Source organism: Syzygium oleosum, unplaced genomic scaffold, assembly GCF_021117445.2.
Source record: "Syzygium oleosum isolate NSW1041296 unplaced genomic scaffold, Sole_v2.1 Sole_v2.14, whole genome shotgun sequence".
NCBI lineage: Eukaryota > Viridiplantae > Streptophyta > Magnoliopsida > Myrtales > Myrtaceae > Syzygium > Syzygium oleosum.
Window position 1 is genome coordinate 9,395,039 of NW_026607498.1, and position 15,497 is coordinate 9,410,535.

The following is a 15,497-nucleotide window of genomic DNA, read 5'->3' on the forward strand; positions in this document are numbered from 1 at the left end:
TGAGCGTGTGACTAGAGAAGAACTTTTGTGTATCATCTATTCTTGATAATTAGTGAAAGCTTTTGAGTGATTTGTGATTTTTTATGCATTGGGTTTTTCACGTAAAATCTTGGTATCGCTGTTACTTTTATTTCTTTGATATTCCAACATTACATTTACTCATTTTGAGGTTGCATTCCTGGAATATATTGCTGGTTGTTGATAGGGTTAATCGATTTTGGTCAATTTAATTTTGGGGAAGAAATTGATCCTAAATTGAGTTAGTTCTTGGTGAATCGTTATTCTCCTTAGCAGCCCTAATCATAGATAAGTTCTTTTTGACTCTTTTTCTTCATTAGTCTTGCCGTGTCTGTCTCTCATCTCATTCTTATACTCTAACCTTCCTCCCCGACTACAGCAAGATCCTCTTCGACATTGTTGATGCCTCGACATCAACAAACTCGATGCCGAGGCGTCGCTGACAATGTCGATGACAATGTCGATGACTCGACCTCAACGCCGACGCATCGCCGATCCTCTCAGATTCGCCAGGCCACCGGTGACCCCACGCATCAGTCCCGGAGGCTCGATTCCACTCGGAGGTAATCTCTTTATTCCTCGTCCCCTCGAAGCACTCAAACTCTTGTTTTCTTAGCCTTCTTTTGACTCCTGCTTGTGCACTTTCTATATTCATACTGAAAATTTGAAGGACTTGAACAAGGTCATTAAGGGCCCTTAGTTTAGGGGTAATTGGCATTTTTAGTAAGTTAAGGTTGCCCTGTTGTGGTGCCTATGACACCAATAGTCATAAGGTGATTTATATGATTGCGGCCAATGAAGCGAGGTCTTGCCGTGGAAGTTAATGGGTCTTTTTAGAGGATAACGGACACTTAATCCTACGATTACTACATGGACTATTGACCCCAAAGTTTCAGAGAGTCTAAACCATTTGACCTTTCTATGTGAGATTTGGTCCTCAAGTTTCGATATTGCGCGCGTTTCTGAAGCTAACTTTTGACCTTATGGGTGATCATAGACAATTAGACATGGATGAAGTGTTTTTTTTTTGTGATGCCATCAAAGCCATGTGAACTTTCCTCTTGGTTGTGGCCAAAAGAAGACACTTGGTTTCTCATGAGACATTCTACTGAGAGTAGCTTTAGAATTAGTTGGTGACTGTTGATGTGTTCATGTTTGCCAGAGGCGATGATGTTGGTGCCGCGGCTGCCATTGTTGCTGCATTGGTGCTTCCCATCATCCTCCTTTATAAATTTGGCTTCTGGCGACTGCTCTGGATGGCATTGCTTAGTTTCTGGCGACTGCTCTCGGGGTTGGCATTGCTTAGCTTCTGGCTACTGCTCTGGGTGGGATTGCCTGCCATGACCGTGTTTGGATTGATCGTATTGGGAACGAACGCTGTTGATTGGGTACGTGATTGGTCAGAAGTTGCCCGTCCTCCCATGAGCAACGATACGCCAGTGGGAGGTAAAGCACCTACGACAACCGGGAGAGGTGGAGAAGAAGGCAACGATAGCACGACGGAAGAGTTGGCAAACTCATGTGGGCCCAAGAAGTTCTCCTATGCAGAGTTGAGGATCGCGACCAATTCTTTTGCAACTGACCAGAAATTGGGAGAAGGAGGTTTCGGGATCGTGTACAAAGGGCACATAGGTAAAGATCGCACACCGGTCGCTGTGAAGAAAATAAGATCTGGTTCCTGCCAAGGGAGAGAGGAGTTTATATGCGAGGTGAAATCGTTGAGCCAACTTGGGCACAGACACTTGGTGCAACTTAAAGGCTATTGTCACGAGGCGAATAAATTCGTCCTGGTTTACGAATTCATGAGACAAGGTAGCTTGGCGGATCACCTGTTTGAAAACAAACCCTTGTTGACATGGAAAAGGAGGTACAACATCGCTCTGGGATTAGCCTCGGCGCTGCATTACCTGCACAAACAATTTCGTCGATGCGTGATCCACAGGGATATCAAATCTAGCAATGTCATGCTCAATAAAAAATTCGTGGCCAAATTGGGAGATTTCGGCTTGGCTAAGCTAGTTGGCCACACTAGAGGGCCAAACACGACCGAAGTGAAAGGAACACTAGGTTACTTGGCTCCGGAATACTTTAAAACGGGTAGGGCAAGTAAGGAATCTGACATCTACAGTTTTGGAGTGGTCCTTTTGGAAATAGGATGTGGAAGAATAGCTGTCGACCGAGGACGAGACCCACAAAACCTTGTAGAGTGGGTTTGGAAGAAATATGGGCCAAAGAAGTTGCTCCACGCAGTGGATGAGAGGCTCTGCAAGAATTTTGACAAGAAACAGGCGGAGGCCTTGATGATTGTGGGGCTGTGGTGTACTCATCCCATTGAGTCTCGGCCTTCGATTGAAGCGGCAATGGCCGTTTTGAACTTGATGGCAAAGCCTCCCAAACTGCCCTTGAAGATGCCAAGTTTCAACATATAATTGAGTCAAAGTTCTGGTCTAGATGCATTTGGCTTAGTAGCTCATTTTGGTAATTGCTTATTTTGCTTGCACACTTCATTTCCATTCGTAAGAGTGATATTCCGATTGCAACTCGAGATCCCTTTTGAAATGACACTATTTGACATGATTTAATCTAAATAAATATTTTAACTACCGTACAACACTACTCTTGGTAATAGACATCATCGAGGCACTGTATCTTTCTTCTTATTTTTTTCAGAGCTCACTTATTTAATTATCTAATCATAATTTTTCATTTTATAGATGTATAATCATAGTTTTTCACTTTTAAGGAAAATTACTGCAAGTACCTAAAGTAATATGCTAGTTTCATCCTCTCCTTCTACATATTAATTTGTTTGCCATTGTGAAACAATTTATGAAAATGGCTTTAAGGGCAACTCGTGGATAATGAAGGTGACTAGTATAGCGATGTTTGATGATTCTGGATCTTCTGGTCGCCGAAAACTCATGTCGTGGAATATCCAAGTCAGCAAAAATTGAGACTGGCCTCAATTCCAAGAAGTAGAAAACCAAAGCCCATCCCGCTTGGCCCACTGCCGACGCCAGTGCTGGTGAAGAGTGAGTCGACGGAGACGCGTGGCGGGAGGGCACGTGCAGGGCGCGCGGGGCCGTTGGCTTGGCTGGAAATGGCGTGGCGGAGGTTGGTCGTTGCCAGCCAATCTGACAGGCTCAATCAAAAATCTCTCTTTCCCTCTGCTTTGTCTGCTCTGTCTCTGTGTTTCCGATTTGTTTTTTCTCGAATGTCTGGATAGAAATAATGATCTAATCATTTCGTACGAGAAGAACGGGTATTAAAGACTGGACACTGGCCATAACTTGTCCCGGTACATTTTACTCATGCTTAACTTAATTGGTCATGATTCCAAGTAAGAAGGAGACGAATTTCGACGATGTCCAGCCGTAAGCCAGCCGTAAATGCTTAGCAGGGTAGGCACTAGATTGAACACATTGCCTCTTTGATCGAGGGAGACTTAACCATTATGACCTCCGACACTTTGGTATTTTCTTCAACTTGTAATCCTTCAGACAAGACGACATGTCTCCATTAAAATCGTTTTTCTCTCTCCGTTGTCCATTCGCATGATTGTATGGTGAATATCTGTTCACATCTCCAAACTAAAGCAAAGCCTTAGAACCTATTAAATGGGAAATTATCGATGAAAACAACATGACGATTAGGTGGTGATAAAACATGCTAATTAGATGGAGAAAGAAAATATTTTAAAAAAAGTCAAGTCAGCATTTTTCGTTAGTCAAATTAGACGGAATTAACGGAATGACTCGGATGCACCAATTTGATAAGTTTTAGAACTTGATTAAACTTTTTAAAAGTTATAGGACTCAATTGTAATTTCGCAACAAGTTTTAAAGCTTTCAATACACTTATCTCATTATTTCTAATCCACAGCCCAATCACGCAATCAAAATATAACACTCCAGGTCTATACTGTGTAATATTGTACTTTATCACCTTTGGCGTAACAAAGCTTTACTCAATCACCACATTATGACCTATCAAGCCCATAGTGACCTTCATAGCATATTCTAGGTCTTCCACACCCTCAAGCATCACGGCACGCGCCTCGACCACCAAATTTGATATCTTTGGCAACATACTCCTTGTCTAGCTTGATTTACTCCCTTAGAGTCAGACTTAGATAATAATGACCATCTTTATCTCCTTGTTAAAATCGCTCCTCGAGAACCTTAAGATATATTTCTGGTATCAAATGTAACAATTCGCTTGCTTTTGTTATCCATTACAAGGCAAAGCATGCTTATCTGAATCAGAGCCGACTCTCGATCACGTGTGGGGCCACAGTGATGGCGTTGTGCCTGTAAGAGGTGGAGAGTATGACGGCTCAAGAGACGGTACGCGGGGAGAAGGGATGGCGGCGCGTCCGCGCCTTGGTCCTTGGACGTGCGCAGAGAAGGGAGGGCGAGCCTCTCTTATCCCACATCGCCTGGGGGGAGTCCTGGACTGGCTTATAAGGCTTCTAGTTCTATATTTGTATAACGCGTTTTAAAATCGTGAGGGTCAGTGGATTCAAAGCAGACAATATTACATAGTATAAACCCGGGGTGTACAAATGGGATCAAAGCCGACTCGCGACTGCGTGTGAGGCCATTGTGAGGGCGCTGTGCCCGTAAGGGGTAGAGAGTGTGATGGCCCAGGTGGCGGTTGGCAATGCGTTCGCGTCTCGGTCCTCGGACATGCACATGAAAGGGAGGGGAGCCTCTCTTGTCTCACATCGTCTAGGGGGAGTCCTGGACTGGCTTATAAGGCTTGGGTAATTATATTTGTGCAACACGTTTTAAAGTCGTGAGGGTCAGTGAACCCAAAACGGATAATATTATATAATATAAATTAGGGGTGTTACAGAAAAGACTTTCTTTGAAAAAAAAAAGGTCTTTTTGACACTTTTTGACAATAGAAAGACTTTTTAACGCGTTTTAATTTGCTTTCAAATTGACTGAGCCTCGCCCAGGGAGTGCACTTTATCTTTTCTTTCGTTATTGATTCTGACGCACAGCGGCCATCACTTTTTCTGAGCTGAGCGCTGAGAATGAGGATGAGCCGCGCGGGCCGCTTTGAGCTCCCAGGCGGTGTCCAGATCTGCCAGAAATTTAGAACATCCAACATGAAAAGCTTTGGAGGACATAAAGATCAGCCTCAACCACCCACCCCCACGTTAGTACTACTTGTCTTGATGATCTATCTGCTCAAACCCTTCTCAGCTGCTTCCACTCTACACTTTGACAATCCATGTTTCATGTTCCCATATGGCTTTGCGATCCCCAAGCGCTTAGCCATTCAGGGGAATGCTTCTGAGCGGCCTCCTAACCTCAGCCCAAGCCAGCCAAATGGAAGACTCAACGGCATCAGCGGCCCAGCTACGTATTCCAGCAAAGTGCATTTTTTGGGACAAGGCCACGGGGGATGTGGTGGATTGCGCTACCCAGTATACGGCCAGCACCGACTCTCGACAGGGAAACCCTTTCGGCGATGCACTCGCCATATTTGTCGGTCCTTATTACAGTACAGCTGTGGATTTGGGGAAACTGCATCGGTGGGGCAAGTCCACCTCCGTGTTTGTGGCGCCTTGCACTAATGGGTGTACCGACTGTAAACAGGCAAACACTTCCAGCAACCCTTTCCTTTCTATTGATGCTTCTCAGGGCCATGTAGCTCGTCCCAACAGCGATTGTGTTGCAGTTAACGTTGACCTTGTCAAGAATACGTGGAGTGCGGACGTTCCATGTGTCGGTAAAGATTCAAACGACCCCTGGTCCATGGCCGATGTCCGAAGGGAGATCGTCAAAGTCATGAAGGACGGGTCGGTTGCTAATATTACGTACAACCCGTGTGCGAAAAGTTTTGAGCGTGGTCTGGAGGGATAATGATGGGAATTCCAGTAATGAAGTCAGTCGTCACTACGACGCACGCAGCTCAAGTGCGTATTTGCCAGAGGTGGTGGGTGTTTGTGTCATAGCTCCCCCTGAATCTGCATTTGAGTATCGCTTTGCCCAGACATCGGAATTACGCTTCGGCTCACAGCTTTTGGTGGAAAAGATTACCGACTCTTGGTTGAAGTCGCTACTGTGCGGTGTCGTCGTATTGGTGGTGACCATTGTTGCTTTGGTAAATTATAGGTCAAAAGTCTCCTGTCCAGAGACAGAGAGAGGTGGAGAAGAAGGCAACCGCAGCGCAAAATTAACCGAAGAGTTCGAAAAGTTGAGTGGAACCAAGTTCTCCTGTGAAGAGTTGATGATCGCGACTGATTCTTTTTCACGTGACAGAATTCTGGGAGAAGGGGGTTTCGGGATAGCGTACAAAGGGCACATAGGACGCGCTCGCACACTGCTCGCTGTAAAGAAAATAAAATCTGGTTCACACCAAGGGATAAAGGAGTATATATCCGAGGTGAAGTCATTAAGCCAACTTAGGCACAGAAACTTGGTGCAACTTATAGGTTATTGTCACAAGGCGAATGAATTCGTCCTGGTTTACGAATTTATGAGAGGAGGTAGCTTGGAGGATCATCTATTTAAAGGCAGACCCTTGCTGACATGGGAAAGGAAGTACAACATCGCTCTAGGATTAGCCTCGGCGGTGCACTACCTGCACAAACAATGTAATCAATGCGTGATCCACAGAGATATCAAATCCAGCAACATCATGCTCAATAAAAGGTTTGAGGCCAAATTGGGAGATTTCGGCTTGGCTAGGTTGGTTGACCACACTGGAGGGCCAAAAGCAACCGAAGAGATAGGAAAACCAGGTTACGTGGCTCTGGAATACTATCGAACGGGGTGAGGCAATTAAGGAATCGAATGTCTACAGTTTTGGAGTCGTCCTTTTGGAAATAGAATGCGGGAGAAGAGTCATCGAAGACCAAGGCCACCTTGTTGAGTGGATTCGGGAGCAATATGAGTAGGGGAAGTTGCCTGAGGACTCGAAGCTCAGCAGAGATTTCGACAAGAAACAGGTGAAGGCCTTGATGATCACGGGGCTTTGGTTTGCTCATCCCGATGTTAGCCATAGGCCTTCGATTGAAGAGGCAATGGCCGTTTTGAACTTGAGGGCAGATCTTTCCAATCTCCCCTCAGATCTGCAACGGTCTCAATGGGAGGTCTGGTCTGGAGGCCTTCGGTTTTGGGCAAATGCCTCGCTCTGAGTGCAAGAAATGATGCCTCTTTTGGCGTTGCAAGCATGTCATCTTCAAGCAGAAGGTTACGCTTGTGTATATACGTTTATTATGTGTCTCTTAATGTTGCCTTTGGTTTCCGAAGTTGACGGTTACGATATCCATGGATAGTACAGAAAGATGTTCTTCAGGAGTGCTCGTTGTCTGTTCACATTCTCAGTACTGCATATTAGTACGGTAGCGGGATACTGGCCAAGCAGTGAATTGAAGAAAAAGAAACAAGAGATTCTTGTAGCAGCTCTTGCAAGATACAATTTTGCAACTTCCCACAACCGTCCAATAAATGGCATGAAGAAACAAGGCTCACAAGATACTAAACAAAGCAAGACATCATCTTTGAAGAATGCCATAGGCTTTCTACTCTACTTCACTCTCATCACACATCGAACCATCAGTCAATTTGGAAAACCCGTAGTAATGTTGAACAGTATGCGGGTTGGCCGTGACTCAGTAGCCTCTTTGATGAGAAAAACATCGTTGTCTATTGTGGACCATGGAGTCCTCAGGAATGGCAAACTATGGCCACACCATGCTGAGCAAAATCAGGGATCGATTGGGTCTTGTTCAAATTAATTAACTTGTTGCCCATAAGTTGTCTGTGTTCCAAACTTCTTTTTGTCATATGGTTAGTTTCAAATGATGGCTTCGGTAGCCAGCCAGCATCTTATTTGTGATCTTTAGCTTGTTTGTAAATTGTGTTTTTTCGTAAAAGAGCGACTCTTCCGTAAACTCCAGGAGTCCGTCATTAGGCTGCTTGCTCTGCTTCTTTTCGATTGGAGCGACTGTTGGCAGATGTAATGCCACAACAGGAAGGCTTTGACAGATAATTTACTTCTTATGGTAAAAATCACTCCAAATATCTTTGTACCTTGAGCTTCTTGTAGTTCTAACATGCCGAGTTTAACTTATCTATTCAATACCTTGATCAGAAAGCAATATATTATGGGTGCTATCCACTGCTGTTAGTGAGATATACTTAAGTTTATCAAGTCCGAGGAATTTTATTAGTCTCGATGTAGCCTGAGAATGAGAGCGTAAGATGTAAGAATTTCCTAATGTGGGCTTCATTAATTGAAATTAACTGAATTAGTTTGGTCTAATAAAGGTAAGATATATGGGTTCTTAATAAGTCTAATATGCAATTGGCTGGTGTGGCCGAGTACGGCCCGGCCCGTAATGAGGGCCCGTGGTCGAAGACTCTATAAATAGCGCTCAAGTCCCTCCCCTAACCCGATGATGCACAATTTGACTCACATACGGATTTAGAGAGAACTTTCTTCTCGTGAGTGGCAATCTCATTAGGCCAGTGTTCTAACGAAGGGATAGGGGAGAAGCATTTGAGTTCGTGTTCGGAAATCGTCGCAAATTCCGCGTCAAGTTCGATGGATTCCAAACCAGGTACACGAATCTACAATTTCTCCATTATCGTGTTCCGGTTTCTAATTATGGTGATCCTGGGCGTGCCATTTTCGTGGCCAACATGTGGTATCAGAGCCTGCCATAGATTAGAACTGAAACATGCGGATTAGGACCGTTTTCGTTTTGTCCGAGAGGTTTTTGCCCAGTTTCGAAAATTTTTGTGGGATGAAATTTAAATTTTATTATATATTTGGAATCTACTCGTCGAGACGAGAAAAATGTTGGGCGGAACGTCGCCGGAAGATGCCGGACGCGCCTTCACGCGCCCTGGGCGCGGCGGCGCGTGAAGGCCACGCGCGTCGTGCCAACCGGCGCGTCTTTCCGCCGTAAACCGCATGCTGACGTCACATGAAGTCAGCGAGGCGCGGATCCGGCTTGACCCGGGCCCCGACCCGGATCCTGACCCGACCCGCCCGTTGACCCCGATCCGGATCCTGACCCGACCCGACCGTTGACCCGACCGGTCAACCGGTCGGACCGGGACGTTGACCTTTGACCGGTTGGACCGGTCACCCGGTTGGACCGGTCACCCGGTCGGACCGGCTTTACTGACCGGTTTGACCGGTTTCTCACGCGCGCACGCGCCGCGTCTTCCGGCGGCGCGTGAGGGCGCGTCCAATGTCCGTTTTGGACGTTCTTGGTACCGACACGCTCGTATCGAGATTCTCTACACTGTGGTGTATTTATTTTGCATGTTTGAGGTTTTTACAGATGTGAAAATACGTATAGAACCCTATATATGCGTATTTTTAGGGTATTTTTGCGTATTTTTTTGTATTTCTCTATGGTTTCGGAAATACATATGGTAGCTCACATGTATATCACCACATAAGGACTGTGTAGAGTGTAATTCATTGTCTATCAATGAATGGAACAGTATAATTAGCATGGCATGTAATTTCAAAGACATACGCCCCTGTCTTTACGTCTAGCATTACATGCATATAGTAAATGTGATACATAAAGCTCATATCCCTGGTATGAGAGATTTTCAAGGATTCAGTTGGGTTGTGACCGCCAAAGTGGCACACTTGATTGGGTTTGAGAAATATCGGTCTCATATTGTGGTGGGATGTCTCCTGTTCTATTGCGTGATTATACTCCCAAAGGAGGTGATCTTGTATTGGTTCATGGAGGGGTACATGTATAGCATGTGCTTGAGAAATGACTAATCTTAGTGGTTCACACACCCAAAGGTGGTGATTTCACGAAAAATTAGAATATGTTCTCATGGCCGCTGTCATGTGAAGAGTATACAACTGCATGTCATATTTTCTGCCCAAAGGTGATTATGTGATGATGTATGTAACTCTTTGGATAAGTACTCACATGATGCTGATTGTATTGTTTGTTTGTTTTCCAGTCACCTTTTCTGTAAACGGCAATTCCATTTCCATTGAGGTCCTTACTGGTTTGAACTTTAAGAAATGGAAAGAGGATTTTCTATTTGGAATGGAGCTGGCGGATGTTCACATTGCTCTTACAAAGGATAAGCCGGCAGATATCATGGCCACCAGTACTGAAGCTGAGAAAACGGACTATGCTGCCTGGGAAAAGAGCAATCGGATTTGCTTATTGACAATGAAAAAAATCCATTCAAGAACACTTGAAAAGTGGTTTGCCAGCTGACTGTACTGCTAAGGAAATGATGATAGCCTTAGAGGCTAGAAACCGCATTTCATCTAATGCTGAGGTTGGTACACTTCTTCAAAAGCTCTTCAATATGAAGTATGATGGTACTGCTGGGGTTAGAGATTATGTCCTTAGGATGGTAGACCTAAAGACGAAGCTTCAAGCTCTTAATGTTTCCATTCCTGATGCTTGTATTGTGCATCAAGCCTTGAACACCCTTCCATCTGATTTTGGGATTATAAAGACAAATTATAATTCCCAAGATGAGACTTGGTCAGTGAATGACTTGATAGCAAGGGTGGTGGCAGAGGAAGAGAAACTTAAGAAGGAAAAAGGGCATCTAGCCTTATATGTTTCTGGTTTCCACAAAAAGAAGGATAAGAAGTTCAGAAATCGTACTCATAAAGGTACTCATGAAACTACCGGTCAATCTGACAATATGGGTCCAAAGAAAACATCCTTCAAAAGGGATGGTGGCCACTGCTTCTTTTGTAAGAAGAAAGGTCACATAAAGAAGGACTGTGGAAAGTTTAAAGCTTGGTTGTCCAAACGTGAGCCTACAGGTAATGATTCTTTGGCACTTGTTTGTGAATCCAACCTATCAGAAGCACCATCCAGTTCTTGGTGGCTCGATAGCGGTGCAACTAATCATGTTGCGTTTACCATACAGGGATTCATAAACCGGAGAAAGCCAAATCAGGATGAGTCAAGACTCACTGTGGGAAATAACGAGAAAGCTGATGTTGTGTTTGTGGGAGATGTAATCTTGATTCTAGACTCTGGTTTTAGATTAATGTTGAAAGACACTTTTTATGTACCTTCTTTTAGACGGAACTTAGTTTCCGTATCGTGTTTGGACATGTATGGCTACTCTTTTGAAATTAAGAACAATGTTATTTCTTTGTTTCTTAATTCAAATAAGGTTGGGTGCTGTTATATGTCCAACGGATTGTACAGATTGTGTTTGTCTCCCAATGACATATACGTCGCTTATACGATTGAAAAGGTTGTTTCCAAAAGACCACTACCTAAGGAACAGTCTTATGCATTGTGGCATAAAAGGCTTGGTCATATCTCTAAGGATAGAGTAGAAAGGCTGATAAATACTAACATCCTGCCTGCTCTTAAAGATGACCTAGAGATATGCGTAGACTGTTGTAGAGGTAAAATGACCAAGATAAGGAAGAAAACTGCAGTCCGAAGTTCTGACCTGTTGGAGGTCATTCACACTGATATAAGTGGACCCTATACGGCAACCTTATGTAGAAATTTTTATTTCATTACATTTATTGATGACTATTCTCGATATGGCTATCTGTACTTGATTAAAGAAAAGTCTGAGTCTCTTGACAAGTTCAAGATTTTTCGGACTGAAGTCGAGAAACAGTTGGGAAAGGTCATAAAGGTTGTTAGATCTGACCGAGGTGGAGAGTATTATGGCAAACATGGCGATGCCGGACAGCTTAAGGGGCCATTTGCCAAATACTTAGAGGATTCTGGGATAGTGGCTCAGTTTACTATGCCTGGAAGTCCTGAGCAAAATGGTGTAGCCGAAAGGCGCAATCGCACCCTTATGGAAATGGTGAGGAGTATGATAAGTAGGACAAATTTACCTGTTTTTCTGTGGGGTGAAGCTTTGAAAACAGCTTTGTACATTCTGAATCGTGTACCTACTAAAGCTGTTCCATTGACTCCTTTTGAGTTATGGACTGGACGTAAGCCTAGCTTAAACCATCTTAAGGTTTGGGGATGTCCCGTGAAGTGAAGTTATACAATCCAACATTAAGTAAGTTGGACTCCGTAACCACTCGGTGTTACTTTGTATCTTACCCCGATCATTCGAAGGGATATCGGTTCTATAATCCCAATGGAGGCACAAGAATTGTGGAATCACTGCATGACCAAGTTTCGGAGTTTGATGTGGCCGAAGAAAGTAGTCGCTCACGTACTATTGAGGATAATAGTACGGTTGGTAATGTTGTATCTTTATCTCCTCCCATACAGATAATTGTGGAGACTCCCACACCACAGACTGAACCTGTTGAGGCTCAGGATCCTGTTATTGAGACAGCTCCTAATGAAGTTCCTCAAGGCTCTCGTGCAGGATGAGGCCGTTGTTGTTCCAAGAAGGAGATCCATTAGGGAGAGACGATCGCCTATACCACCGGACTATTTAGTATATATAGGAGAGCAAGACTACGATATTGGTTCTCAGTGGTGATCCAAAGGACTTACACTAAGTCGTTTCTTGTCCTCGCCTGAATCGTGGTTGGATGCAATGAGAGATGAAATGCGTCTATGAAGCATAATGGAGTTTGGGAACTTGTTGAATTACCTGAAGGTCATAGACCCATTGGCTGCAAATGGGTGTATAAGACTAAAAGGGACTCCAAAGGAAAGATTGAGAAGTTTAAAGCCAGACTGGTAGCCAAGGGTTTCACTCAGAGAGAAGGAGTAGACTATGAAGCAACTTTTTCTCCAAGTCTCTTCGAAAGATTCTTTGAGAGTGATCATGGCATTGGTAGCTCATTTCGATATGGAGTTACACCGGATGGATGTTAAACCGCCTTTCTCAATGGAGACCTTAATGAAGAAGTCTATATGATGCACCGAAGGTTTTGCGGCGAGATGATTCAGTACGCTTGTATGTAGACTGAAAAAGTCTATTTATGGTCTCAAGCAAGCTTCTAGACAATGGTACTTGAAGTTTCATAGTGTTGTCGCTTCATTTGGTTTTGTTGAGAACAAAGTAGATCAGTGTATATACTCCAAGGTCAGTGGGAGGAAATTCATTTTCCTTATACTCTATGTTGATGATATTCTGCTTGCAAGCAATGACCTTGGTTTACTGCATGAGACAAAGCGGATGTTGTCAAAAAACTTTGATATGAAAGACCTTGGTGAGGCGTCTTTTGTCCTTGGCATTGAGATTCGTAGGAATCGTTCTCGCCGACTATTGGGTTTATCTCAGAGGGCATATGTTGATCGTATCTTAGAAAGATTCAACATGCAAGAATGCAAGCCAGAATTGCTCACGAAGGGTGATAAGTTGAGTCTGTCACAATGTCCTCATTCAGATTTTGAGAAAGCCCAAATGAAGAATGTACCTTATGCTAGTGCACTTGGGAGTATTATGTATGCTCAAGTATGTACTAGACCGTATATTGCTTTTGCAAATGGGACTTCTAGGCAGATATCAGTCAAATCTAGGACACGATCATTGGGTTGCTGCCAAGAAGGTTTTGAGGTACTTAAAGAGGACAAAAGATTATATGCTGATTTACAAACATGTTCGGGACCTACGCTAGTTGGGTATTCGGATTCGACTTTCTTTGGTCGTCAAGATGAAAAGAAGTCGACAACAAAGTTACATCTTTAAGTTAGCAGGAGGTGCAAGATCATGGAAAAGTGAGAAACAGTAAATCAATGACATCCTCTACCATGCAAGCGGAGTTTGTAGCATGCTTTTCGACCGCTACTCAGGCAATTTGGCTCCGGAACCTCATTAAGGAGTTGATCGTATTTGATTTTGTGGATAGGCCCATACAGCTGTATTGTGACAATAACTCTGCAGTGTTGTTCATTAACAACAACAGAGGTCTCAAGGGGTCTAAGCATATGGAGGTCAAGTACTTGACTATAAAGGAAAAAGTTCGGGATGGTGACATTGCAAAGAGAGCACATTTCAACAGATGATATGATTGCAGATCCGCTAACTAAAGGCCTTCGCCCTTGTGTATTTGATCGACATATCATTAACATGGGCTTAGGAGTATCATGGGATACTGTTGATTAGTGGGAGCTGTTTAGTTTTATGTTGCTCTTATGAAGTTTGTATCTGATTTTGTTACATTTTGTAATATTTGAATATGTATCAACTCTTTTGCATTCAATGAGGTATTTGTGAATGTAGATTTATCAAGTTGAGTATACATATTTGATGAAAATCTCGAGGCATTGTGTAAACCTTGAGTACGTGCTATGGGGCATTCTTAGTATTAGCCTTAACGATATGTCTTGTTACACATAAAGTACAGCTTAACTATCAATGTAAGACATATGAAGGTTCGTTGGAACCATGAAGGATATTCTCTGGTGACACATTAGGTTTTGTGACACTTAAGGAGAGAGAATTTGGACTAACAAAGTGGACAACACATAAAGTATCACTCATTATGAGGTATTGTCCATTTGACACACTACCATATTGAATCCATATCAGTAAAGTTGAAAGCACTCGTGACCATGGAAGGCTCTGCGTGAGTACATGCAGTTACCGCCATGATTCGGTGTTCGAGATTTTATGGGATCGGATTGACTATTAAGAATAATCTCTAGACCAATATAAGGGTGCGCACACAAGTTCGTTTCAATTAATATCGCCCAAGTGGGAGAATGTAAGAATTTCCTAATGTGGGCTTCATTAATTGAAATTAACTGAATTAGTTTGGTCTAATAAAGGTAAGATATATGGGTTCTTAATAAGTCTAATATGGGGCTGGCTGGTGTGGGCCGAGTACGGCCCGGCCCGTAATGAGAGGGCCCGTGGTCGAAGACTCTATAAATAGCGCTCAAGTCCCTCCCCTAACCTGATGATGCACAATTTGACTCACATACGGATTTAGAGAGAACTTTCTTCTCGTGAGTGGCAATCTCATTAGGCCAGTGTTCTAACGAAGGGATAGGGGAGAAGCATTTGAGTTCGTGTTCGGAAATCGTCGCAAATTCCGCGTCAAGTTCGATGGATTCCAAACCAGGTACACGAATCTACAATTTCTCCATTATCGTGTTCCGGTTTCTAATTATGGTGATCCTGGGCGTGCCATTTTCGTGGCCAACATAAGAATCCCAGCAAAATTAGGACTACTACTTCTGGAGTCGTAGTAGTGTGCATAGATTTATTTGCATTTACTACGAGTATCGGATGAACCAAATAGGGCGATGGTTAATTCTTTCTGTTGCCGTTTTGCCTCTGTGAGCATCTGCCCATTGGAGGGGTATTTGAGAATGTCCACGAGTCAGACCAGGAAAACACCTAGAAGGAGTCAACCTTCGATCCAGTAGCGGTGTAACCTAGTTGAGCGGGCATCCTTTGAGTTTGCTGATGTTGTTCATAAAGAGGGTGTGCCCGCACATTCTGAAACTTTTCGGCAGGAAAAGGCAGATCCCCAAGTCCAAATCATCTGAAATACTGATGGTAAACTTTTAAAAGAGTTAATAGCATAAGGGGTTACCAATCAAGGAA

At 43.6% G+C, this 15,497-nt stretch overlaps 1 protein-coding gene and 1 pseudogene across 1 annotated transcript; both read left to right on the plus strand.

The window, feature by feature from the left end:
* Positions 1-471: 471 nt before the first annotated feature.
* LOC115694467 (L-type lectin-domain containing receptor kinase IX.1-like) lies at positions 472-2,447 on the plus strand. The gene is made up of 2 exons (XM_056317770.1): positions 472-581; positions 1,181-2,447. The coding sequence occupies exon 2, from the start codon at positions 1,275-1,277 to the stop codon at positions 2,445-2,447; it is 1,173 nt and encodes a 390-aa protein (XP_056173745.1). The 5' UTR covers positions 472-581; positions 1,181-1,274.
* Positions 2,448-5,134: 2,687 nt separating this feature from the next.
* LOC115694461 (L-type lectin-domain containing receptor kinase IX.1-like) lies at positions 5,135-7,171 on the plus strand (annotated as a pseudogene).
* The last annotated feature ends 8,326 nt before the right edge of the window (positions 7,172-15,497 follow it).

What these genes read in the sequence shown, in the direction of transcription:
- LOC115694467 (XM_056317770.1), top strand. Translation starts at nt 1,275, where the DNA reads ATGGCATTGCTTAGTTTCTGGCGACTGCTCTCGGGGTTGGCATTGCTT.